The following is a 25,692-nucleotide window of genomic DNA, read 5'->3' as shown; positions in this document are numbered from 1 at the left end:
TGGCTTTAATCTTTTCCCGAACGAAGTGACAATCAATCTCAATATGCTTTGTACGTTCATGAAAAACTGGGTTATCAGCTATGTGGAGTGCTGCTTTATTATCACAGTAAACTGACATAGGAGAAGAGTGGTCGATACCAAGATCGCGAAGTAGATATTTCAACCATTGAAGTTCACTAGTTAAATGTGCTAGGGCACGATATTCTACTTCAGCAGAAGACTTAGCAATGGTAGGTTGCTTTTTAGATTTCCAGGAGAGTGGGCTAGAACTCAACATAGTGAAATATCCCGTTGTAGAACGACGGGTGGACGGACAGCCAGCCCAGTCCGAGTCACAATATCCAGATATGTGTAAAGAACTGGTGGAAGATAGGAGTAGACCATTGTAGGGATTTAAACCCTTATACTAGTGTTTATAGCGGAAATAAGACATCTAATGTCTACACTAGTATCCCCAGGATCACATGCAAAACTAGTAATTAAACTAATGGAGATAGTAGATTACCTTAATCGCTTTTCCCTCGAACTAGTTGAATTGATTGAAGAAGACCAAGAGCTTCAAGTGTAGCTCCTCTACTTGGGACACGAGCAATCAATTTGATCTCCCACCTTGTTGTATAGCTAGCACACCAATGGTGGTTGGATAGAAGAACACCTTCTTCTTTGATTAGATTGATAGTAATGGGAATTAGCTCACTTTCTCCTCTCTACTTAATGTGGTAGAGTAAGAAAGCTTAGAGACAAATTCCACACCTTATTCTCTGCCCTAAGAGTGTTTATATAGAACCCTAATAAGAATCCACCTCCTTTTAGGTTTCCTAAAACACCCTTTAGAATAAGATTTAGGGAAATAGTCGAAAATAACAACTATTGGTATTTTCTCAATTCCCTAAGGAGATGACGTCCAAACCCAGCCAAAATTGGCAGATTTAATTTTCATAACATAAGGAAACGTCCCTCCAAAAATCAGCCCAATCCGAGCCCTAGAAGTGCCCGAATCGGCTAAGGCCCAAAAACCCTGTTTTTGGCCTTTTTGTACTATCTTTGCCTAATTCCTTTTTAGGCCTATGAGATATGTTTATGGGACACTCCCATGATTATATCTCACTCCCACTAGTCATATCCTAGATCAATTTGTCACTCTTATGTGTAACCCGTTGTAGGATCCGATCGAAGTTAGCCGCGAATTACTTCGTAATTCGACGATCGTAGTTGGTCTCTAGCTACAACTCTACGATCCCTAAATCAATCGGACTTGATGATCTTCCACATCAATTGTCCTATCCGACAAATTGTTCGCATTGTCACCTTGGTTGAAGGACATCTCCTTCAACTCCTTCAACCATGACCAATAGATCCTTTGAGATATCGTAGAACACGATGAGCAGCATCGAGATGAGTGGTGCTAGGTTTTTGAAGAAATTGATTAAGATTATTCACTGCATAACTGATGTCAGGTCGGGTGACAGTGAGATAGAGGAGGCGACCAATCAGTCGTCTGTAGATGGTGGGATCCGGAAGAGGGTCACCATCAGAAGGACTTAGACGAAGTTTCTGTTCCATTGGAAATGGAGAAGGACGATAGGCAGAAAGACCTGAATCTGTAATAATGTCAAGGGCATATTTGCGCTGACACAAGAAGATGCCTTGAGAGGAGCGAGAGACCTCGATTCCTAGAAAGTATTTAAGAGGACCTAAATCTTTGAGAGAAAAGGTGGTGTGAAGAAAAGATTTTAGTTGAGAGATGGCGATTTCGTCATTTCCAGTAATAACGATGTCATCTACATAAACTAATACGTAGAGATGGACAGATTCTGTGCAGAGAGAAAATAACGAATAGTCGGAAAGGGACTGTGTGAAGCCCTTTTTTTATAAGGACTGAAGAGAATTTAGAGAACCATTGACGGGAGGCCTGTTTTAGGCCATATAGAGACTTTTGTAAACGACAAACTTTAGACTCCCCCTGTTTAGAAAAACCGGGAGGTAGTTTCATGAAGACCTCTTCATCGAGGTCGCCTTGGAGAAAGGCATTGTTGACATCTAATTGATGTAGGGACCATTTTTTAACAGCTGCAATGGATAACAGGACACGAACTGTAACTAATTTGGCGACAAGAGCAAAGGTGTCATGGAAATCAAGGCCCTCTATTTGAGTATATCCCTTTGCGACAAGACGAGCTTTGTAACGTTCAATAGAACCATCAGCTTTGAATTTGATTTTGTAAACCCATTTACAACCAATTGCCCTTTTTCCGGAAGGGAGGTCTGTAATGGTCCATGTTTGATTAGCCTCTAAGGCTGCAATTTCTTTTTCCATTGCCTCACGCCAGTGAGGGGATTTGACCGCCTGAGAGAATGAAGTAGGCTCAACTGTAGAGATTACAGAGTTAAGGAAAACCTGGTGAGAGGCTGAAAATTGATTAAAGTGAAGATAGTTAGTGAGTGGATAAGTAACAGTAGAAGAAGGATAGGAGTGACAAACATAATCGTCTAGGTGCGCCGGGGGACGACGGAGGCGTGAAGGCCGAAGGGAATGAGGTGGAGATGACGGTGCCTCTAGAGGTAGGGACGATGGTGCCTCTAGAGGGACCGGCCGGTCATCGAAAGATGGTGGGCTTGATGACCGAGACCGAGGAGACCCGGGAGTGCTCGTAGGGCGAGAAAGAGAGGGCGGATCGGGAGTGCCGGAAAGGGCATGAGCTGAATCATTGATCCTAGTTGGTGTGCCTATAGGTAGACCGTTTGAGTCCGAAGGAGAAGAAGGAGGAAAGATGAATGAGCCATCATCCGGAATGGAGATCATCGGATGTGTGTGAACCAAAGGAGGGACCCGACCGGTTGTGATCATGGGAAATTTGTTTTCATGGAAGACAACATCACGAGAAGTGATGATTTTTCGAGAATTGAGATAAAAAACGCGATAACCTTTTTGACTGTTCGGGTAACCAACGAAAATACCCGGAGAAGCACGGGAATCGAATTTGGTTTTGACCAATGGTCGTCTAGTAAAACATAGACAACCGAAAACCCGAAGATGATCAAATGTGGGAGGAGATCCCAATAACTTTTCATGAGGAGAAAGGCCTTTTAAAGTGGGTGTAGGCAATTTATTAATGAGGTAAACTGCCGTGAGAACACACTCACCCCAAAATGAAAGTGGAAGATGAGCCTGAAGGCGAAGAGAACGTGCCACCTCTAGAATGTGTCGATGTTTTCTCTCGACGATTCCATTCTGTTGTGGAGTATGAGGACAACTAGTCTGATGGATAATTCCCTTTTTGCGGAACCATGATTGGATGTCATTGTTCATAAATTCGGTACCATTGTCTGAGCGAATGGTTTGAATTTTGGGAACTGGGATCGTTCCTTGTCCGGATTTGAATTGAGAGATGGACGAATTGAATTGAGTAGATATATAATTGGAAAAATTCTTGATTAGTCTAAAGGTGTCGGATTTGTGGGACATTAAAAATATCCAAGTACAACGAGTAAAGTCGTCTACTAAAGTGAGAAAATAACGACAACCGGAATGAGAGGGGACAGAGAATGGTCCCCACAAATCGGCATGAACGAGAAGTCGATGTATGACTTAAAGGAAAAGGTAAACGTGTAAATTTGGACAAAGGACAAATTTCGCACGGAATTTTATTAAAAGAAATTAACTTCATACATGGAGTTTTGGAAACTAAATACTTAAAAGAAGTAAAAGAGGGATGTCCTAGGCGCCAATGCCATATATCGGAAACATCTTTATTGATACTAGTATTAGGAACTGAAAACGAACAAATCTTAAGGTCCGTGCGAAGAAAATAAAGGTCATCATGGAGATCACCAAGTCCAATCGTCGCCTTCGTCAATTTGTCCTCAAAGACACAAGAACCAGAATCGAATGTTACCAAACATCGAAGAGAAGTAGTGATTTGAGAAACATAAATTAAATTGATTTTAAATTCTGGAATGTGTAAAACATTATGAAGTAAAAATTGTTTATTGAAAACAATCGTTCCAATATGATGAACTTTAATGCGTGAACCATCCGGAAGACGGACAAAGTAATTAGATGGGGCATTAGTATAATAGGAGAAGCGAGATAAGTGACAACAAATATGTTTGGCAGCGCTGGAATCGATAACCCAAGGGGAGGATGAAAAAGAAATACCTGAGAGATTAATGTCCGAACCCGTGAGATGAATTCCAGGTTCGGTTTGACTAGGTGCTGATCGGTGGGTGCCTGCAGAATTCTGGTGCTGATCGAGCATGGACAGCAGCCCACGGTACTGTTCATTGGTGAGGCTGGTGGCTAGAGGCACACCCGTGTTCAGCTCGGCATCGGCAGGGGCAGTCACGGTGGCTGCCACCGAACCGGCTGGTCGGTTTTGCCGTGGGAGAGGTTGCTGGCCTTGTCGGTTCGGGTATCCATGGAGTTGGAAGCAGGTAGCCCGTACATGACCATGTTGTTGACAATAATCGCAAAACGGACGTGGTCGCTTAGGACGTTGACCGGTTGATTTGTCCATGCGAGGTAGTCGTTGGTCATTGTAGGTGGCAAGAGCGACGGCTTCCGGTGGAGTTGAAGTGGCGGCCATGATGTTTTGTTGGATCTCTTCTTGCTTAGCAATAGAATGAATTTTCAAGATCGAAGGAAAAGGATCCATTAACAAAACTTGACTTCGAATAGCCGAAAATCTATCATGTAGTCCTTGAAGGAATTCCATGGCGCGTTCTTGATTGGTACGATCAAGTAATGATTTTCCTTGACCACAAATACATGGATCGACCACCATGAGAGATTTTAACTCATCTTGGAGAGTTTTGAGTTTAGTAAAATAGGAAGATACATCATGTCCTTCTTGTTTGAAGGAAGAAATTGCTCGTTTTAATTGATAGATTTTGGGAGCATTGGTTTGGAAGAACCTTTCATAAAGATTACGCCAAATATCGGCGGCACTTTCATCATATAAAACAGAAGAACGAATATCCGGAGCAATAGAGTTGATAATCCAACTACTAACGAGATCATTACACCTTCCCCATGAGTGTAATTGAGTTGGAGAAGTGGGTTTGGGAATAGAACCATCTACAAACCCGAATTTATCTTTAGCTCGAAGAGCCATCTTCATGGCTCTTGACCAAGAGGCATAATTATCTCCGGATAATAATGGAGTGATGAGAATAGTAGTTGGTGAATCAGAGTGATGAACATCAAACACCGGATTAGGTGGAGAGTTTGGAGTATAGTCTCCAGAATCGATATCAGTAGTAGTCGTGATAGAAGATATTGATTTTCAAAAAAAATTGGCTCTTATACCATGTGAAGAGGTAAATCACCTCTTGATAATAGAAGATTATAATTAACTGAACACAGAGAGAGAGAAAGAGAGAGAGAGAGAGAAATCGTGTGGGAGAGAGAGAGAGAGAGAGAGATGGGAGAAAGAATTCTCTGTGTGTTTATTCATCTAGTTTACATGAGTATTTATAGGTTTACATGTAGGTTACATATAGAAGTAAATCTAGGAAACATGGAAACTTCCTTTAACAAGTTATTACATAAAATAACAATTAATAGTTAGGAAACTATTAATAATTAGGAAACCCTAATTATAGCCGGTTGGGCTTCCTCTTGCTAGTCGGCCGGTCATCCCATGATGTTGGTGGGCTTGTGTATTCTTGGGCCTGGTGATATACCTTAACATCTTGTTTAGAATGGGAGAGAAAGATTTCAGATCTTTGTTTTATCACGAAGTGAGACCTCTTGAATTAGTTTCTTAATGCTTCTTGGCATATTGATTCTTTCTGGAAAATGTATATTCTTGATGTCTGGCTCGTTGAGAACCAACAAAATATCTAGAAGTTTGTTTGTAGAATAGAATCGTTTGTATATTCTTGATTATATCGCATTTGTAGCTTCTGACTGATCAAACTTAACAAGAATATAATGTCTAGATCCTCTCCACTCTTTGATGATAATATGGGAAAGTGGTCGAACCAAATTGAGCTAAACTGGTTTAACTTTGACATTGGCTTCCAACCAAATCGAATTGATTGGTTCTGCATTTTGATTGCAAGGAGATGGTCCTGAAAAGATGGCCAAGAGTGCATTCGGGTTAGGGTACACTTAAGTCAATAATGGTGTATGGCTAAGGAGTGCATTCTGTCTAAATCAATAGGCCACTGATCATCATATCTCTACTTCTTTTGAAGCCTATTGACTATAGCATGCACTATTATGAAATATTCTATATGGAGGTAATTTCCCTAGGTACAATACATTTAGGAAATAATCAATATAATTAACTTTTTTATGTCAGTAAGTAAAAACTATCTGAAATCAATGCCCCTTCAACCATTGGGCATGAAACTAGCAAAAAATGGTATCAACCTATCTATAGCGTGAGCTGCATTATTGTTAGGACCATGATTCCTGTCTTCGCGAGCTTTTTCAATCTTCTTCTGGTTTTGATGTTGTAGGGAAAAATTTTGAAAAATGCACAGAGGAATGAAACATCAGGATCTATTGAGTTATTACTTAAATCTTTTAGGCATGGGTATATTTTTGCCAACAAATCCCTACTTCTATCTCGGAAAATATATATTCCTTGTTTAAGTTTGGTGAACAAGCGAGTTAATGCAGTCTTGATCAAGTACCTGTGAGATTTGTTGCAATTTATTTATAGTAATGTCAAGAACAAAGACTCACTCATTCAACTTTCAAGAATCAAGAAGACAAGTTACAAACTTATAAGGAACTAAAGTTTCTTCAAAAGTAAAGAATTTATTCAAGAATACGCCAGGCTTCCTCACTTTTTTCTTGCTCAGTTGCTCCCATAAGAATGTAAAAGAGTAATGGATAGAAAAGAAATAATTAGAATTTGTCGAAGTTCATCAAATATCACGCATCCACTCAAACGATCTGACTCTTGAAGCATAAGAAAACAATAACTTGAAGTAGAATAACTTCAAGAACTTGAATCAGAGTGGAGTTGAAGATGGAACTAGCACAAATGATAAGTGAGGGTAGCCATAAATGAAATATTGTGGGCTCTTGAGGGCTTTAAATCTTCTGGTTTTGATATTGTAGGAAAAGATCTCCAAAGGTTCACGAAAGAATAGAATGTTTGGATTCATTGGGTAGATACCCATGATATTTTTGTATGACAGGTCTAGTTCTCTAATCTTGCGATTTAGATGCCAGGCTCCATCAACAAGTACCCAAACACTCAACTCTCTAATGTTGCATTGGCAATAGTAAATTAACCCCCGTGATTCCCCAAGACATCGATGTTCATCGTCTGCTGTCTCCTCCGGTAGATTAATCAATTTACATCTATTTTCTCCTTTGAGATCATAGGCTAGTATTCGATTTCCTCCTTCAAACCAATACAAGATTCCGTGGGAGTTGACTACTCTGTTTAGGTAAGATGGTGGCAATGTCACTTGTTGTGGACACGAAACGTTTATTGTCTTCCATTCACCTAACTCTGAGTAAAAGATTTCAATAATGAACTCTGTGAATGGCTCTTTTAACATAGGAACTCTCACCACCATGAAATTTGCTGCAGTTTTTCTCTTATGATTTCTACTACTCTTGGATGATGATGATGATAATAGTAATGGTGGAACAAGGGAAGTGGTAGAAGGCTCACAGATGAAGCTGTTTAAGACATGTTTGTGACGAAATTGTGGGTTTTTGAGAATGACCCATTTCTCAGTGAGTGGATTACAAACAAAATAAGTTATCTGAGTAGTTAATCGATTCGAACAAAGAATTAAACCATTACTTGAAGCTAACAAATATCTAGTTGATTTCCAACCAGGGCATTCCTTTGGAAGAAACTTCAAAGAAAATCCATTATCATGATCAAGTAAGAATTTGTAGTCATTCTCATTATCTCTAAGATTATCTGTAAGTAGTTTAATTGAAACATGATTACGTAATTTGAGATTGTAAAAGAGCATAGAAGGAGGATTCTTATTATGATTCGTTCTATAGGTCTTAAAAAAAGATGAATCAGTGAGTAAAGAAAGCCATTGTTTGGAGACACACCTGTTCTTATATATTGATTCTAATGGGAGAAGAAGGAATATCTTTAACCAAATCTCATCCGGTAAATAATTGTATTCTTCTTCGCTATAATAATAATAATCTCTTCTTATGGGGAGTTTTTTCCTATATGACAGAAAGTCATAGTTGTGATGGGTTTCTTCAACAAACTCCATTTTTCTCTTCTTCTTCTTCTTCAAAGAAACTGGTTCAACTTTTCTAGGGTTTAAGTTTGGGTTTCAAACAAGCCTACAATTTATACTTTCTTAATTAGGTTACCGGTTCCCGCGGACGTGACTCGGGCAACAAATTTTGCGGGGCGGTGTCTGGTTCTTACTGGATTACGCTGATGGGACGCGGGTTAGTCAGATTACCAGATATCCCCTAGAGTCTTATGATGATAATAGTAGGCAGCATGACCTTCAGTCATAGCACGGTCTAAAAAATATTAAAAAGTTCTAATATGTCACTTGTAACAATGAGAAAAGAAAAGGTAATTGATATTCAAACACACTGATAATCATTTCAACAAAAAAAAAAACACTGATAATTCCATAGAACTGAATCAAATCAAAGTGTTGTTGACCGTGGAACTAGCACAAATAATACAAGTTCCAAGTGAGTAGGTTTTGGACTAAAGAGCACCTTAAAGCGTCTTGTTTTGATATTGTAGAAAAAATGGTGGAAAGGATTGGGAACGAATTGAAGATTTGGATCCAATGGGTTGCAGGGCTCGACCCAGCTCAAAGCAACCAAAGCGATCGCTTTGGACCCCTATGTAGTTAATGGCCTCGAAATTGTGTATGATACATTCAAAATAATAATTATATTTAAGATGGATTTTAGACGTGAGTTAAGTTGTAACTTAGTGGAAATAATTATGGATTTTATATAAGAACTCAAGAGTTCTATTCTTCTTCTGAGCATTATTAGAATTTTATTTATTTTTCCGGTATGCACTAACTTCGCTTGGGGCCTCCAAGATGTTTGATAGGTTGATACATATAAACCGAACGCCCAGACAGTCATCTTGATTTGGCAATAATATATTAACTCATGTTATCCCCAAGATATCGATCCCGGGCGTATTATCATTGAGATTATATGTCAATATATTGTTTTCTCCTACAAACCAATATAATATTCCATTACATTTAAATATGAAAAACATTTTTGAAATTTTCTGAACAAATCTTATTTTGTTCTTAGCAGTTATGAGAATTTCTAAACAAATTCGTTTTAAGCAAAGATAAAATTTCTACCATGTAGCCATAGTTGGGGAGAGAGAAGGAAAGAGAAGGATAAAATTTATTAGGATTTTTTTCCAAACATGAAAGAAAAATTAGGGGTTTTTTTAAAAAGAGAAATTAGAGTTTCTTTTTTCTTGGTTTAATAGACAAATAAGAGCATAAATGTCGAATTTCTAATTTAGACTTAATGATTCATTAAGAAAACAAACGTCTAACTTTTAAAATAATTCAATTTCAGATTCTGCCAATTCAGATTGAGACACCTGCAGAAAGACAAACACAACCTAGGTCAGACTTCTTGTCTTACTTAGAGAAAAGAAACAAAAACAAAGAACCATGAACAACAATAACTAATTGAAATGGGCTCTTATGTTATTTTTCAGAAGAGAGTGACAGTCCAGTCAGGTAAAACATTATGCTCATCCTCTTCATGAACATTTGGAATCAAATAAAGTGCTCGTATCTCATAAAAAAAAAATCAAGTGCTCGTGTTAGCTTATACTTTTTCTTTGTATTGCTTTATTTTGTTTGAAGAGTGTAAATAGATTTCATTAATGGCAAAGGTTGCAACTCGAGATTAAAAGAAAAAAAGATAAAATTACATACTAATTAGAGCATCCTAACTAAATACCAATTCCGAAAAAGTGGTGGATGACTTCCATTCTTGGTTTGTACACCGATAAAAAAAAAAGAGCTTCAATCGAGATTATAAGATTTTCTACCGATTTACACTTTTCTTCATAGATACTTTGTTTCTTTCTTCCCATAAGCTCCAAATTATAGCATAAGGAACTCCATATGTCAAGAAATTTTTCCTATCAAGCGACTTTAAGAGAGAATTTGTGTCGACCAAGTCCTTGAAACGACTTGTCGAAGTTGTCAGCTTGATAAAAGATGGAGTAAGAGAATTCCAAACCTGATTTGAGAAAGAGCAAGAGGAAAACAAATGGTCGAGAGTCTCTTCTTTGTGTTTACCTATGATTCTTGGTATAGTTTCACTTGATGGCCATCCTCGTTGTTCAAGGTATTTCTCTTGCTAAAAGTATAAGAGTTCTGGTTTTGAATGAAGTTACAACATCTGTTGACAGCAATAGGTAATGTGATCCAAAAGACCATTGGAGAAGAAATTATGAATTGCACTGTCATCATCACAGTGGCTCACAGGATTCCTATTGTCATTGAACATGCCCTCTTCCTTGTGATTGACGAAGGTATACACAAACAACCCGATAAGAAAAAATTGTAAAATTTTTACGAGAATCTATCACGAAACTGCTCTAACAATATATATCGAATATGATGCAGGCAAAGTTGTGGAGTACAATTCACCATCTCAGTTACTGAAAGAAAACTCACACCTTTCTCAGGATAGGTAACTGGGATCTTAAGGATGGTACGAGAATCAGTCGTCACTAATCACAACAATGAGGGAAACGAAGAAGTGTGCAAAAAGCTAGTGTGTATATAAGTATGTGTGTATGGGCATGCATTTTGAATCACATTTTGGTGGAATAAGTTACTTAAGAAAGAGAGAGAAAACCTTCTTGTACGACCTATTTGTTTTTGTGATGAAATTAATAGTTATTAGTCTTCAACACGCATGTAGAAATACTGTAGAGACGTATTAGTCCTTATTCATCTTTCAAATAAGAAAGGTAATTTTACTCTTAATATTAAATTCACAAAATAAGTCAATAAAATTATCTTTTGTTCCTCGTAAGTAGAAACTATTTGAAAATAATATTATGAAATTCTAATAAATGTGTTACAATGAGGCCTCGTTGGGGAACGCTTGAAATTAGCTAAAAGTTGGACTTTTAGCTTATTTTAAGCAGCTTTTGATTAGTTTGGCACGTTTGGATAAAATAAGTTACCGCTTTTTTTAAGCACAAAAAGCTCTTTTTCCTTAAAAAGCAGAAGCGCTTTTGGCTTCTCCGGGAAGCAAAACACGATGATTTTGAGGAGAAAAAAAGCCTATTTTTTATTCTTGCCGGCTCTTTCTTCTCTACCTCCTCTCTTCCTCTTTATCAAGTTAGGGTTTCAAAAGGTTGCAGAGAAAACTTCAAATCAAGATATTGATCTTTCAAATCAACATCAATTTGGTTAGTATAATCAGACTAATAGTTTACATAGATTTTAATTTATTTCTTCTCTATCTTCTCTCTCTACAGAACAGTGGGAAAAAAAATTCATCAATTCCTTTGTTTTTCTCTCACTACCCACATCTCAATTCTCTCACTATCATACGAGAATCCATCATGCATTCAATTTCTAATTATATTCATACACCAAATCTTTCATATCCACTACTTCATTATTTGGTCACTGTAGAACTATTTGGTCACCGTAGAAATCTTTCAATTTTTAATCTATTCATACAGCCAAATCTTTTGTATTAGTTACTTCACTATTTGGTTACTGTAGAATTTTTTTTTTTTGCTGAACACTGTAGAACTATTGTTATGGCGGTAATGTTAGCTTCTTCACTGTTGGTGCATTATGTAGATTCCATAGCCAAAGTTATTAATATGTTAAAAGTTAAATGGAAAGTATTTTTTGTTGAAAGGGAAATAGACCGCTGGAATTAATAGCCAAATTTACATATTCAATTACATAGTTCGATAGGTTTGTTCAGCAAAAAAAAAATAGTTCGATAGGTTTAATTTAAACATTATGTGGTTCATATTGTGTTTGTATGGTTGGTTTTCTTCTAAGTAGTTTCATATTTTTAATGAAGATGGCGGGAACTAGCAGTCAAACTCGAGCACAATGGATTGCTGAGTTTCATAAGATATTTGTGTATTTGTGTGAGGATTAAGTACAAAAGGAAAATAGACCACACAGTACCTTGAATAGGGAAGGTTATAAAAATTTGTGCGATAATTTTTTTACTCGGACCAATAAATCATATGATAAAAAAAAGATGAAGAAAAATTGGGATTCAACTAAAGAAAATTGGAAAGTGTGGAATACGCTGATAAACCACACAGGTTCGGGTTGGGATCCGGTAGCTGGAACATTGACTGCTTCAGCGGATTTTTAGAACGATTACATCCAGGTAGAATATTTTGCTAACATGTAATTCAATGACTGCTACTCTATAGACATATTTAAGTATTAAAGATTATAGAAATAATTCTTGGCAGAGGAATCCAAGGCTGCTGACTTTCACGACTCTGGATTATTATTTGAGAAAGAGCTTTCATATATTTTTGGCGGTACCACTGCAGTAGGTGAAATGACATTTGCTCCAAATTCTTGCGAAATGCCTTCATTCTTTCAGGACTTAAATGCACAAACACAATTGATAACCAAACTCAAGATGGACAAAATGCTCAAACATATGAAACACAACACTCTTCTGATGATGACGTTGGAATAGGAGAGCCAAATGAAACTCAACGCACTAGTAGACAACCAGTTCAAAATAAAAGACGTAGAAGATCATTTGGAGCTTAAAAATTAGCAATTCAATAGAAAAATTGATAGATGCAATGGAAAATAGGACAAAAAGTATAGAAAAAATACATAACATTAAAGATTGCATTGACACTTTGGGGACGATGGCAGATGTAATACCTGTAGGAAGTGAACTTTACTATGCAGCTAATGACAGCTTCATGGACAAAGACGTCAGAGAAGTTTTTATGTCACTACCTGATGAAGTTCATTTTGATTGGTTACAACGAAGACATGTTCATATAATTAATATTAGTATAGTTTAGATTAGACAGATGGATTTTTTTAATGAGTTTTTTGTTGACTATGATGACTGAATTTTATGAGCGATGAATTTAAATCGTTTTCTTATGAATAATTGATAGTTTATGTTACTACTTATGTCATTTTGTTGTGAATTGTTTTTAGATAACTATTTATGTGCATAATGTTGTTTACACAGTTGATAATTCAAATAATTTTTTCTGAACAACTCAATGGACTCTGACGAAGAAGATGACATAATAATCGCAACTTACAGCATTGCACAATATTATTGTGAGAAGTACGTCATTAAAAATCCCATTAAAAAATCTGCTTTAAACGGGAATGCATACGTAACAGAACTATTGCATGGCCATCCTCAACCATGTCGTGATTTATTGCGTATGGATCAAAATGTTTTCGTAAAACTGTGTCAAACAATGAGAGAAGAAAGTTTATTGAAGAGCACAAGGTATGTAGTCTATTGAAGAGCAAATGACAATTTTTCTTATGACTATTAGTCATAATGAAAGAAATGCCATGATGTCTGACCGTTTTCAACACTCTGGAGAAACTATAAGCCGACATTTTAATTCTGTATTAAAAGCTATGGCGAAATTTTCTATCTCGATTATCAAACCTCCAGAAACTAATGCAGTTCCATCACATATTCGGCATAACTCGAAATATTGGCCATTTTTCAAGGTAATTATTAAATTTAATTTTAGATAAGTAATCTAACTTGTAATAGTTTTTTTTATGACTACTTTTGTAATTGTAGGATTGTATTGGGGCAATTGACGGGACACATATCAATGCTCATATTCCGTTGGAAAAACAAATACCATTTCGAGGACGAAAAGGTATATGCACTCAAAATGTGCTAGCAATATGCTCATTTGACATGAAGTTTACTTTCGTACTTGTGGGATGGGAAGGTACCGCTAATGATTGGAAGATTTTTTTTGAGACAATTAATAACCCCTTGATGAATTTCCCACACCCACCTGCAGGTAATGTATTCATCATAACTTATTACATTGATATATCATATATAGTAGTATGCTGAAACATAAGTGCATATAATCTTAGGTAAATACTATGTTGTTGACGCCGGGTATCCGAACATGAACGGTTATTTGGCTCCATATCGTGGCGTACGATATCATCTTCCTGATTTTCGTCGTAGTGGTCAAGCGAGAACACGAAAAAAAAAATTTTAATCATCGTCATGTCACTACGAAGTGTTATAGAACAGTGCTTCGGTGTATTAAAAGCAAGGTTTCCGATCCTTAAATGTATGCCACCGTATCCCTATGCAACAGAAGTATTAATTGTTGTAGCATGCATGACGGTTCACAACTTTATAAGCAACGAAATGGCTACAGATTGGTTAATGCAGGAATATGATAATGGTGGAACTGAATTTGATTACGATGACGAAGACGAACGTGTAAAAAGCAACGAAGACACATAACCACAAACTGTCAATCAACAACAACAAGTGCAAATGGACATTATTCGAGATCAAATTGCTGATGTTATTGCTCATGTCAACCAAACGAATGATAGTGATGATTAAGTTATTATCTATTCATTCTTAACTTTAACAACATTTTTTTTCAGTTCGTTTGGATTTATTAACGTTCTTATTTTACAACTAATTTAGTAATATATGAAATTAACAACATATTTATAATTTATGAATATATATTTGAACTTATGAACATAAAATTTATTAGTAGATAAAACAACATTTAGCTTATTTTTACCAAACGTCTCCTTATAGCTTTTGAAGATGAAAAAAACTCTTTTATTGTGTCTTACCAAACGACAAAAACTTCTTATTATTAAGCGATTTTTTTTGTGGGCTTTTAGAAAAGCTCTGAAATTAAGCTACACGTGTTCCCAAACGAGGCCTGAGAAAAGGTAATTGATATACCAATAGTCAAAGACTAATAACTCCATGGAATTGAATCAGAGTTTTGTTGACCCTAGCACAAATGATACGTCATCCAACCTATTAGGTTTTGGGCTAACGAGCAATTCAAAGCGTCCCGTTTTGATATTGTAGGAAAAATGCACATGGATGACAGATACTTTAAGGAATAGAAAATTTGGATCCACTGGATTGAAACATATAATGTCCAACCTTACTATAGGTAGTCTTTTAGATTTGTGAACGAGACGCCAACCTGGATTTGCAGTAATTGATGAATCCATCTGACTCCCCGAGATATCGATCACCCTCAGATGTTTTCTCAGGCAAACAAATCAACTTGCATCGATTTTCGCCACTATTATCATTGAGATTATATGCTAATATTTTGTTTCCTGCTACAAACCAATATAATATTCCATTACATTTAACTGTTCTTATGTTAGAACGAGATGGGACATGAAACATTGAAGGACTTCCATTCGCTTAACTCTGAGTAGAAGATTTCCATGGTGAAATCTGTGAATCGCCCTGTTTTAAAAGGTACTCTCACCACCCTGAAATATGTTCCTGCAATTTTCTTCTTTCTACTACTCTTGGATGATGATGATGACAATAGTGATGGTGGAACAAGAAAGGTAATTTTATTCTCTACATTAAATTCACAAAATATATCAATAAAATCATCCTTTGTTCTTCGTAAGTAGAAACTATTTGAAAATAATAGTATGAAGTTTGAATACTACGTACGTGTTACAATGAGAAAAGGATATACCAATAGTGAAACAGACTAATAACTCCATGGAATTGAATCAGAGTTTTGTTGACCGTGGAACTAGCACAAATGATACGTCATCCCACCTATTAGGTTTTGGGCTAACGAGCAATTCGAAGCGTCCCGTTTTGATATTGTAGGAAACATGCACATGGATGGAAGATACTTTAAGGAATAGAACATTTGGATCCACTGGATTGATACATATAACCTCCAACCCTACTATAGGTAGTCTTTTAGATTTGTGTACGAGACGCCAATCTGGATCCAGAAATACCCAAACACTCAGGCGTCTTACCGTGATTTTGCAGAACTAGACGAATCCATCCGACTCCCCGAGATATCGATCATCCTCAAATGTTTTCACAGGCAAACAAATCAACTTGCATCGATTTTCGCCACTATTATCATTGAGATTATATGCTAATATTTGGTTTCCTGCTACAAACCAATATAATATTCCATTACATTTAACTATTCTTATGTTAGAACGAGATGGTCTGAAAGTTACTTGTTGTGGACATGAAACATTGAAGGACTTCCATTCGCTTAACTCTGAGTAGAAGATTTCCATGGTGAAATCTGTGAATCGCCCTGTTTTAAAAGGTACTCTCACCACCATGAAATTTGCTCCTCCAAATTTCTTCTTTCTACTACTCTTGGATGATGGTGATGATGATGACAATAGTAATGGTGGAACAAGGGACGTGGTTGAAGGTTCGGATATTAAGCCGATTAAGACATCTTTGTGACGGAATTGTGGTTTTTTTCTTTCGAGGGAGACCCACTTTCGGGTAAGTGGATTACAAACAAAATAAGTCATTTGGTTACTGGTTTTGTTTGAAGAAAGAACCAAACCATTACTTGAATCCAGAAAATATCTATCTGTTTTAATATTTGGGTATTTCGCGGAATGAAACTTCATAGGTACTAGTGCTTTATCACAATTAGATAAGAACTTAGAGTCCTCTTCATAAAGCTTTAACATAAAACTTGTTGAACCCTTATTTGAGCAAAGATAACTAGTAAAGAACATGAATGGAGTATTCACTTTGTAGTAGTTGTTCATGAAAGATGAATTAGAGAGAAAAGAAAGCCATTGTTTGGAGACACACCTGTTCTTATGGATTGATTCAAATGAGAGAAGAAGGAAGATCTTGAACCAGATTTCGTCGGGTAAGTCGTATTCTTCTTCGCTATAATAATAATCTCTTCTTGTGGTGGTGGGTTTTTTGGTATATGATTGAAAGTCATAGTTGTTGTTGTTGTTGTTGTAATTACTAGTATTACTAATGATGCTCATATTGCTTACTTCTCTGTATCATGAACATGAATTGGAAAAAATATAGATATCAAATTTTGAATGAGTTTTAGTCGAGATTACTACCATCCCTATTTTATAGATATGGGAATTATTCAAATTTGCAGAAGTTTCTAAATATCTTAACAATATTTTGTATAGATTTAAAGTAGATATTTTATTTACAACGATGATGCTATGCCAAGCTGATTTTCCGCCCCAATCCCGTCGGGCATTGATCTGGAGCGGAGAAAGGGGGCAGGAAATGCGGTTCCGTGTTTAGTCCCTCAAATTTATGTTAATTCACAGGAAGTCCCTATTATAAAGTAGTTGTTAGTGATGCCCTAAAAGTATTCCTTTGTACCCTGCAAGATAATCATTCAACTTACATCAACAAAAGCTAATAAAAATTATCGAGAAATCTAATATCATATAAGTGTCTAACTCTGTTCATCCATCCGGAGTTGTAAAAAGAAACACAAATTATGTTTTTTCTTTTCTTTAAATAAAACAAAGAAACAAGTGACCACAAGTCACAACACAATGTTATTAGGTTGGTTTTCCCTCAACCCAAAAAAACTTTCTGCAACAGAGCTCAATTGCTATCGTGTCCCACCATAAAATGTTGTTTAGTCGTTGAAGGTTGTTTCGGCTCCAATAACTTCACTACCGCTCAAGATTCCTGCAGCTAAAGATACTTGAAGAAGAATTGATGAAAGCTAATCCAAGTCTTCGATGGAGATTGGGGTGAACCTAATTTAGAAAAATAAGTATCAAAATCTTTCTCTCCGCTACTCCAGATGACACAAAAAAGAAATTGATTCTTACCGTCTCACCTCTGTTAGATAGGACACAATCTTTTTTTTTTTTGCAAATCAAGGACGTTACGCTCTCACAGTCATTTCTCCGCGATCTTGTTTTTGTTTGAAGTTTCAAGGCTGTAGTCGTTCGGTTTAGGGTGGGTTTTGTCCGAAAATACCATTTCATCCATTGCTTCTCTATGTCTGCCTCGGTGAGTATCGAGCTTTGCTTGTGTTGTACTTCCAAGCCTCATCTTTTAGCTTAGCTTTCTCGTTAATGATTTAACAAATCGAACAAGAAAAAGAAAACATTTCCAACTCGGTAAATGCAACACTTAAACTAATAAACCGTTGCAGAAGAACGAAACACTCACTTGACATTTGTGTCTCACTAAGTGGGCAAAAGTAGTTTTAGTCGCGAACAATGTTGCTTATCGGGTTGGGGCGGGGTGGTTTGGGCTTTAACCCAACCAACTATGCTTGGATTAAAATAGTGTCCGCTCGGGCCGACCTCTTTAACCTTTAACCTTAAATCCTAGCCCGATCTGGGACTGGGGTTGCCAAGCCCTCGACGGGTCAGGTAGGCCCATAGATAGAGTTGGGTCAGCGGCGAGCAGTGGCCTGTTCCATCAGTAAATTACAAAAAAAGAAAAAGAACTAGAAACTCCAAATTTCTTCTTTATTAAATTTTATTATGGAAATAGAGAACCAATTTAGACAGTAACACTTACACTGGAGTGAGCTTAAGGGCAGGTCCAAGAAAAATTAAAAGACTTAAATTGTAAGTGCATAAATGATCAGTGTCTCAAAGAGCAAAAGGATAGGGATGTCAACGGGGCGGGTTTGGGACGGTTCATCCCCTTCCCAACTCCGTCCCGTTAGTAAACGGGTTTTACCATTACCGTCCCAATAATTAATCGGGGTGGATATTCAATTACCATAACCGTCCCAATTAAAAATTGTTAAATCATTACCGTCCCGCCCCGCCCCGTTTAATATAAAACGAGTAGGGTCGGGTCGGGTTCAAAGTATTTTGTTTCACAAAAGTTATTTTAGTTTGAAGTAACATAACAAATTGTTAACAAAATTTTGTAAGACTTTGAGTTTTTGCATAAACACTACAACTACTTAAATAATATAAAACATAAAAATAATCAAATTGATAATATAAGATTAAAGTTTTAGAAACATAACCTTAAATAAAACTTATATTTAATATATAACATACTAATCGGTTCGGGGCGGAGTTTACTATCTAATACCAAACCCGCCCCGAACCCGATTAGTTTTTCTTAACTTCATACCAAACCCGAACCGTTTAATTAACGGGGCGGTAAAACCCGTTCCATTAGGGGCGGGTTTGGGAAAAAACCCGCCGGTTCGGACCAAATTGCCACCCCATGAATACATATAGATGCATAAATTATCAATGCCTGAAAGAGCAAAGGGACATGAATAGTTATAAGTATTTTGGGGAAGGGGGGATCGAGACTGGTCGGGCCTATCCGACGGTCTTTGCCCTGACCAGGGCTCACTGTCGAGTCGGGCCAACACAGGGCTGAAAACCAAGATATAACTGGGGTTGGCTTGGCCTGCTGCCGTACGGGTCAGGTCGGCCCAACTTGCCAAGTAATACTAGTTGCGGTCATAAGTCCAGCGTGATTATTGAACAAAATTTAAGACGAGCGTTCAGGTAAGATTTAGATTATGAATCTTGTCGATGTTCAACAGTGGGGCGGGTTTGAGCCTAAGTAAGGTTTTAGGCAACCACGGGCAGTGTGAACTTGGAATAAGGTTTTAGGCGCCCACGGGCAAGGTAAACATTCGAAATTATGACCAAAAGAATCAAGAACATCATACATATTGCTATTACGAAAGAAGTACATAAAAAATTAAGATGAAGAAACTAATGTCGTTAGTTATGGTGACGTACTTCTCTCCCCCTAAAAATGCATCCATTTATGTCGACAAAACCCTTTGAGTTCTTGTGTTAATAGCCTGCAAAAACATGGTAAATAGACCGCAAAATATTATTCGAACAAAACGTAAAACGGTACATAAAACTGGTTTATTATCATTTTGGCTGAAACATATTCTTCGTGGACAAGAAATTCAGTTCTATTATATATAAGACCAAGAATTTAGGGCAAATGAAGTTGTGAATTACTAAACAGGAACGAATACTACCATTCTCAACAATGGTTTGATCAGTTTTCGAAATCTCAAGAGGAGCAGTACGGATTTCTGAACCTGATGACGTTGAAAGCTCTTCTTGTCTCCGCCAACTATTGGTTCTTCTTCTTTGGGTTTTACTATCATTTCTTCTTCCTTCACTGCTGGTGTTTCTTCTGCTAACTCCATTTCCCTCTTCCTTCCGGCGGACGTGATTCGGGCCACATTTAGAACAGTTATTGCGGGGCGGTGTCCGGTGTTTACTGGATTACGCTTCCGAATAGGACCGTTAGTCTTAGTCGGGTTACCAGATTATCACCGAGAGACTCATGATGATGATAATAGGCAGCATGACCTTAAGTTATAGCACGGTCTAAAAATATTAAAAAGTTCTAATATGTTACTTGTTATAATGAGAAAAGAAAAGGTAATGGATATATCAACATTCAAACAAACTAATAACTCCATGGAATTGAATCAGAGTGTTGTTGACCGTGGAACTAGCACAAATGATACAAGATCCACGTGAATAGGTTTTGGACTAACGAGCACTTCAAGGCGTCCTGTTTTGATATTGTAGGTAAATTGGTTGAATGTATTGCAAACGAATAGAAGATTTGGATCCAATGGGTTGATACATATAAACCGTAGCTGTTGTGTATCTAGTTTTCTAGATTTGTGAATGAGACGCCAGTCTTGATCAACTAATACCCAAACACTAAGCTGACTCATCTTGATTTGGCAATAATATATTGACCCATCTGACTCTCCAAGATATCCATTAACATCCGGAGTTGTTTTCTCAGGCAAACAAATCAACTTGCATCGATTATAGACATTTTCGCCAACTCTGGTATTATCATTGAGATTATATGCTACTATTTTGTTTCCTCCTACAAACCAATATAATATTCCATTACAATTAACTATTCTATTGTTAAAACGAGACGGTTTGAAAGTTACTTGTTGTGGACATGAAATATTGAAGGCCTTCCATTCACTTAACTCTGAGTAGAAGATTTCCATGGTGAAATATGTGACTGGCTCTTTTTTATAAGGTACTCTCATCACCATGAAATTTCCTGCAATTTTCTTCTTCTTTCTATTAATCTTAGATAATGATGATGATAACAGTGATGGTGGAACAAGGGAAGTGGTTGAAGGTTCGGAGAAGAAGCCGATTAAGGCATCTTCATGACGGTATTGTGGTTTTTTCCTTTCGAGCGAGACCCACTTCGAGGTAAGTGGATTACAAACAAAATAAGTCATGTGGTCAGTGTCTTTGTTCGAAGAAAGAACCAAACCGTTACTTGAATCCAGAAAATATCTAAATTTATGTGTTTCGATATTTACGTATCTCGTTGAATGAAACTTCATAGGTAGTCCTATATCACAATTAGATAAGAAGTCATCATCAGCAAAAGCTGACTCATATTTGGTTGAAACCTTGTCTGAACAAATATAACGAGTAAAGAACATCAATGGAGTATTGATTTTGTAGTAGTTGTTCAAGAAAGATGAATCAGAGAGCAAAGAAAACCATTGTTTAGAGACACACTTGTTCTTATGGATTGATTCTAATGGGAGAAGAAGGAAGATCTTGAACCAAATTTCGTCGGGTAAGTAGTGTTCTTCTTCGCTATAATAATAATTTCTTCTTATGGGAAGTTTTTTCCTATATGACTGAAAGCCATTGTTGTCGTAATGACTACTAATGATGCTCATATTGCTGCTCTGTTTGATGAATATGAATGGGAAAAAAAGTATAGAAGAAATAAATAGTGATTTTCAGTGGAGATTACTACTACCTACCTATTTTATAGATATGGTAATTATTCAAATTTGTAGGAGTTTCTAAATATTTTAATCAAATTTTGTATAGATTTAGGAAATAGATATTTTATAGCAAGGGGTTGCAAGATATCCTCCAAACCTCTCTATCGTGGGGCCTGTTATAATAGGTTTATGTTTGCAAGATTTTGACATTGACCCACACATTATAGTAGCAGAGCACTGGTGATAATATACGGACTGCACCCTGTTTTTGTTTTTTCTTTATTTTTAGGGTTAATTATATTTTGGCTATTTAAAGATAAGATAGATCAATGGAAACATAAACACTATTATATCGAAATTTAACTTCACCGAACTAACCCCACGACCCGGTTGCATGAACCGATTGACTTGGTCTCTCGACTAACTAGATTTGATTCTACGTATATCTTTGTTTGATGTCCATCACTCCGAGTCCCCGACGACTATCTTAATCACTGCTCTTTTATCGGGTGATAACTATCGATCATGGTCTCGTGAGATGAAAATGGCTCACCGAGCTAAAGACAAGTTCGCCTTCGTCGATGATTCCATTCCTCGACCCACTGATCCACTTAAATTTCACTCATAGGATCGTTGTAATGATCTCGTCACCAGTTGGATTCTCAACTCGGTTGATCCTGACATTCGTCAATCCATCTTATATGATGAAAGCCCTGCTGACATATGGTTACAACTATCTCTTATTATGACATGTGACGAGACCAAATAAGTTTAAGTAAGGTATTATGATTATTAGGAATCGCATTAAAAGATTGTTAGCTAGTTGTTTTTCTTACGGAATTGTAGTTAGTAGGTATCAACTCGCCTGCAGGTAGTACTAGCAATTGTGAATTGAGATGGTTATTGAACAAACTCGGCGAACTACTCTTAAGATTGTATTTCATGTTTTTAAATTGGGTTTTTTGAGCTTACCCCCTCACAATTAATTGGTAATTGAGTTTACCCCCTTCAGTAATTGGTAATTGAGCTTACCCCCTTGAATTTAGATTTTTTCTCAAAATTACTAAGGATATGTTTGGTATGTGATAATAAAATCAGAAATTAAATAATATATAAACAAAATCAATCTTTACTAATCATATTCCTGACCAAATCAAACAATAAAATGAGATAGAATCCCTAATATGAATCTTATTGAAGAATAATTGTTCTTGGTAGTGGCAATTATTTCACGTACGGCAAACATAGCCTTAGTGTTTTTGTCACTGATAGTAAATCCAAGGGGGTAAGCTCAATTATCCATTATTGAGGGGGGTAAACTCAATTACTAATTAGTGACGAGGGGGTAAGCCCAAAAAACCCTTTTAAATTTTAAGGTAGAAGGTAATGTCTCTCTGCACATTAGAAACTGTTATTAAAATAGTATTAAAAAACCGAATAGTAAAAGGAAAATTTCAATGAGCAATAAACAGTAAATTAAATAAGTCACTTATCTTTTTGCAGAGCTGAAATCAAGTATTAATCGAACCAACCAGAAAGAATGAACCTGCAAATAGACTAGTATAATAATGGTGGAACAGAGGCACAAGTTTAACTCGCTTACTTGAAAACTTTAAACGCCTCTGCTACCATAGAATTAGGTATTGCTTTGCAGTTGCAGTATGTGTACGTAGTCCCCTAGGATTCAACTATTCCTTATCAAAATTGAAGGAGCATGTAGATCTCTTCTTCTAATTCACCATTTAGAAAGGCAGTTTTCACATCCATTTGATGTATCTCTAGGTTGTAGATTGTTGCGATTGCTATTAGAATTCTAATCGAAGTGATCCTTGTGACAGGAGAATAAGTGTCAAAAAAGTCACGTCCTTCTTTCTATCTGAACCCTTTGGCTACGAACCTAGCTTTGTACTTTTCTACTGTGCCATCTGGTTTTCGTTTCCTCTTAAAGATCCATTTACTTCCTATGGTTTTAGAACCTGGAGGTAAATCAACGAGTTTCCAAGTGTTGTTATGTATTGTGGAGTTCATCTCACTTACTACCACTTCTTTCCAGAATGGTGCATCTGGAGAAGTCATTGCTTGACTGTATGTTTGGGGTTCATCTTCAGTCAGGTAAGTGAGGAAGTCAGGACCGAAACTGTGTTCTGTCCTAGTTCTCTTACTCCTTCTAGGTTCATCATCTGAGAGTGGAGTTTCTGAGCTAGTGGAAGGTCGACTGGACTCAGGGTCTTTCTTTTTTAGAGTCTCACTCTTTCTAGGGAAAGTGTTTTCAAAAAACTCAGCATCTCTTGATTCTAGAATCGTGTTTGAGTTTATGCTATCAACGGAAGAATTTACCACTAGAAAGCGATAGACACTACTGTTCTGTGCATACCCTATGAATACACAATCTATAGTTTTAGGTCCTATCTTAGATCTTTTAGGTAAAGGTATTGCAACCTTTGCCAGACGCCCCCACACTTTTAAGTGTTTAAAGCTAGGCTTTCTACCCTTCCATAGTTCATATGGAGTTTTATCTTGTGTTTTAGAGGGTACTCTGTTAAGCACATAACAGGCAGACAGAATAGCCTTTTTCCACAAGTTAAAAGGTAACCCTGAGCTTACTAGCATAGAGTTCATCATTTCTTTTAGTGTTCCATTTTTCCTTTCTGCTACCCCATTGGATTGAGGTGAGTAAGGAGCAGTTGTTTGATGTATTATGCCGTGATTCCTACAGAATTGAGTGAAGAGATCTCCTACGTATTCTCCCCCTCTATCTGATCTAAGGATTTTTATCTTTTTATTTAGTTGATATTCTACTTCTAGTTCGTAGGTTTTAAAACTTTCTAAGGCTTCATCTTTGCTATTTAGAAGGTAGATGTTCAAAATCTAGAGTGATCGTCAATAAAAGTTATGTAGAAGCGTTTGCCTCCTCTCGAAGGAGTTGCTTTTAGGTATCCTAGATCAGAGTGAACTAATTCTAGCGGTTCATTAGTTATTCTTTCTACAGTTTTAAATGGTTTCTTTTTAAGTTTTGTCTCTACACAAATTTCACATTTGTCTTCTTTTTCTTGTTTAGTTGTAGGAATGTATCCTTGTTTCATAAGTCGTTCTAGAGTGGAGACACTAAGGTGTCCTAACCTACCATGCCAAACATTTGAAGTACTAGTAGGATTATGCACAATCGAGTAAGCAGAAGAAAATACTTTATTTAATTCAGAATCAGAAACAACATTTAACTTAAATAGGCTCTCAGTACAATACCCTTTCCCCAGATAGACCCCCCCCCCTTTGACAGAATGACCTCGTCACTTTCAATCACAATCTTAAACCCTTTCTTGTTTAGTACCGAAACAGAGATTAAGTTTTTCTAATTTCAGGAACGTGAAGAACATCATTCAGAGTCATGGTTTTTCCAGAAGTCATATTTAGAACAATCTTCCCTTTTCCTACAATTGTGGACGAAGAATTGTTACCCATATACAGTTGTTCTCCTGTTTTTACTGGGTTATATGAAGAAAATTGTGACTTTTCTGAACAGATGTGTTTAGTGGCTCCTGTATCGAACCACCAATCTTTAGTGTTCGTCACTAAGTTGGTTTCAGTTACCATTGCACAAAAGTTCTCTGTTTCGACTACGTGAGCAAGATTGGGTCTTGGATGTTTGGTCGGGGGGTTAGGGTTAGGGTTTGCTTTCCTGTGTCTGCAGTCCTTGGCTAGGTGACCAGACTTACCACATACATAACAAGGTTTAGAATTACCTTGGTTAGGCTTAGAACCAACCCTTTTGAATTTAGAATGACCTTTCTTCCGCTGTTTAGAAGGTAACCAACCCTTTTGAATTTAGAATGACCTTTCTTCCGTTGTTTAGAAGGTTTGTAATTGGTAAGCTTTTTCTTCTTTACCTCTTCCACGATGTGAGCTTTAGATACAAGTGAAGCAGCCACCTCATTTTTCT

General features: G+C 36.8%; 2 protein-coding genes and 1 long non-coding RNA gene across 3 annotated transcripts; 1 reads left to right on the top strand and 2 right to left on the bottom strand.

Annotated features, from left to right (window-relative positions):
* Positions 1 to 6,643: 6,643 nt before the first annotated feature.
* Positions 6,644 to 8,387, bottom strand: LOC147547497 (F-box protein At5g03970-like). The gene is made up of 2 exons (XM_086672677.1): positions 8,331 to 8,387; positions 6,644 to 8,290 (listed from the first exon to the last, which is right to left on the bottom strand). The coding sequence occupies exon 2, from the start codon at positions 8,215 to 8,217 to the stop codon at positions 6,970 to 6,972; it is 1,248 nt and encodes a 415-aa protein (XP_086528803.1). The 5' UTR covers positions 8,218 to 8,290; positions 8,331 to 8,387; the 3' UTR covers positions 6,644 to 6,969.
* A 2,845-nt stretch (positions 8,388 to 11,232) lies between these two features.
* LOC147547496 (uncharacterized) lies at positions 11,233 to 13,023 on the top strand. Its single transcript, XR_015238055.1, has 3 exons — positions 11,233 to 11,393; positions 12,029 to 12,349; positions 12,438 to 13,023. It is a non-coding gene; the product is annotated as an uncharacterized LOC147547496 (long non-coding RNA).
* A 6,885-nt stretch (positions 13,024 to 19,908) lies between these two features.
* LOC147547495 (F-box protein At5g49610-like) lies at positions 19,909 to 21,704 on the bottom strand. Its single transcript, XM_086665623.1, has one exon. It carries the CDS (start codon positions 21,702 to 21,704, stop codon positions 20,457 to 20,459), a length of 1,248 nt encoding a protein of 415 aa, XP_086521749.1. The 3' UTR covers positions 19,909 to 20,456.
* Between the last annotated feature and the right edge of the window lie 3,988 nt (positions 21,705 to 25,692).

This window comes from Eschscholzia californica, unplaced genomic scaffold, assembly GCF_041429995.1.
Source record: "Eschscholzia californica isolate CP2 unplaced genomic scaffold, dmEscCali1.0.p SCAF_3, whole genome shotgun sequence".
In the NCBI taxonomy this organism is placed as follows: Eukaryota; Viridiplantae; Streptophyta; class Magnoliopsida; order Ranunculales; family Papaveraceae; genus Eschscholzia; species Eschscholzia californica.
The sequence above is the reverse complement of the archived record's forward strand: the minus strand, read 5'-3'. Positions and strand labels throughout refer to the sequence as shown.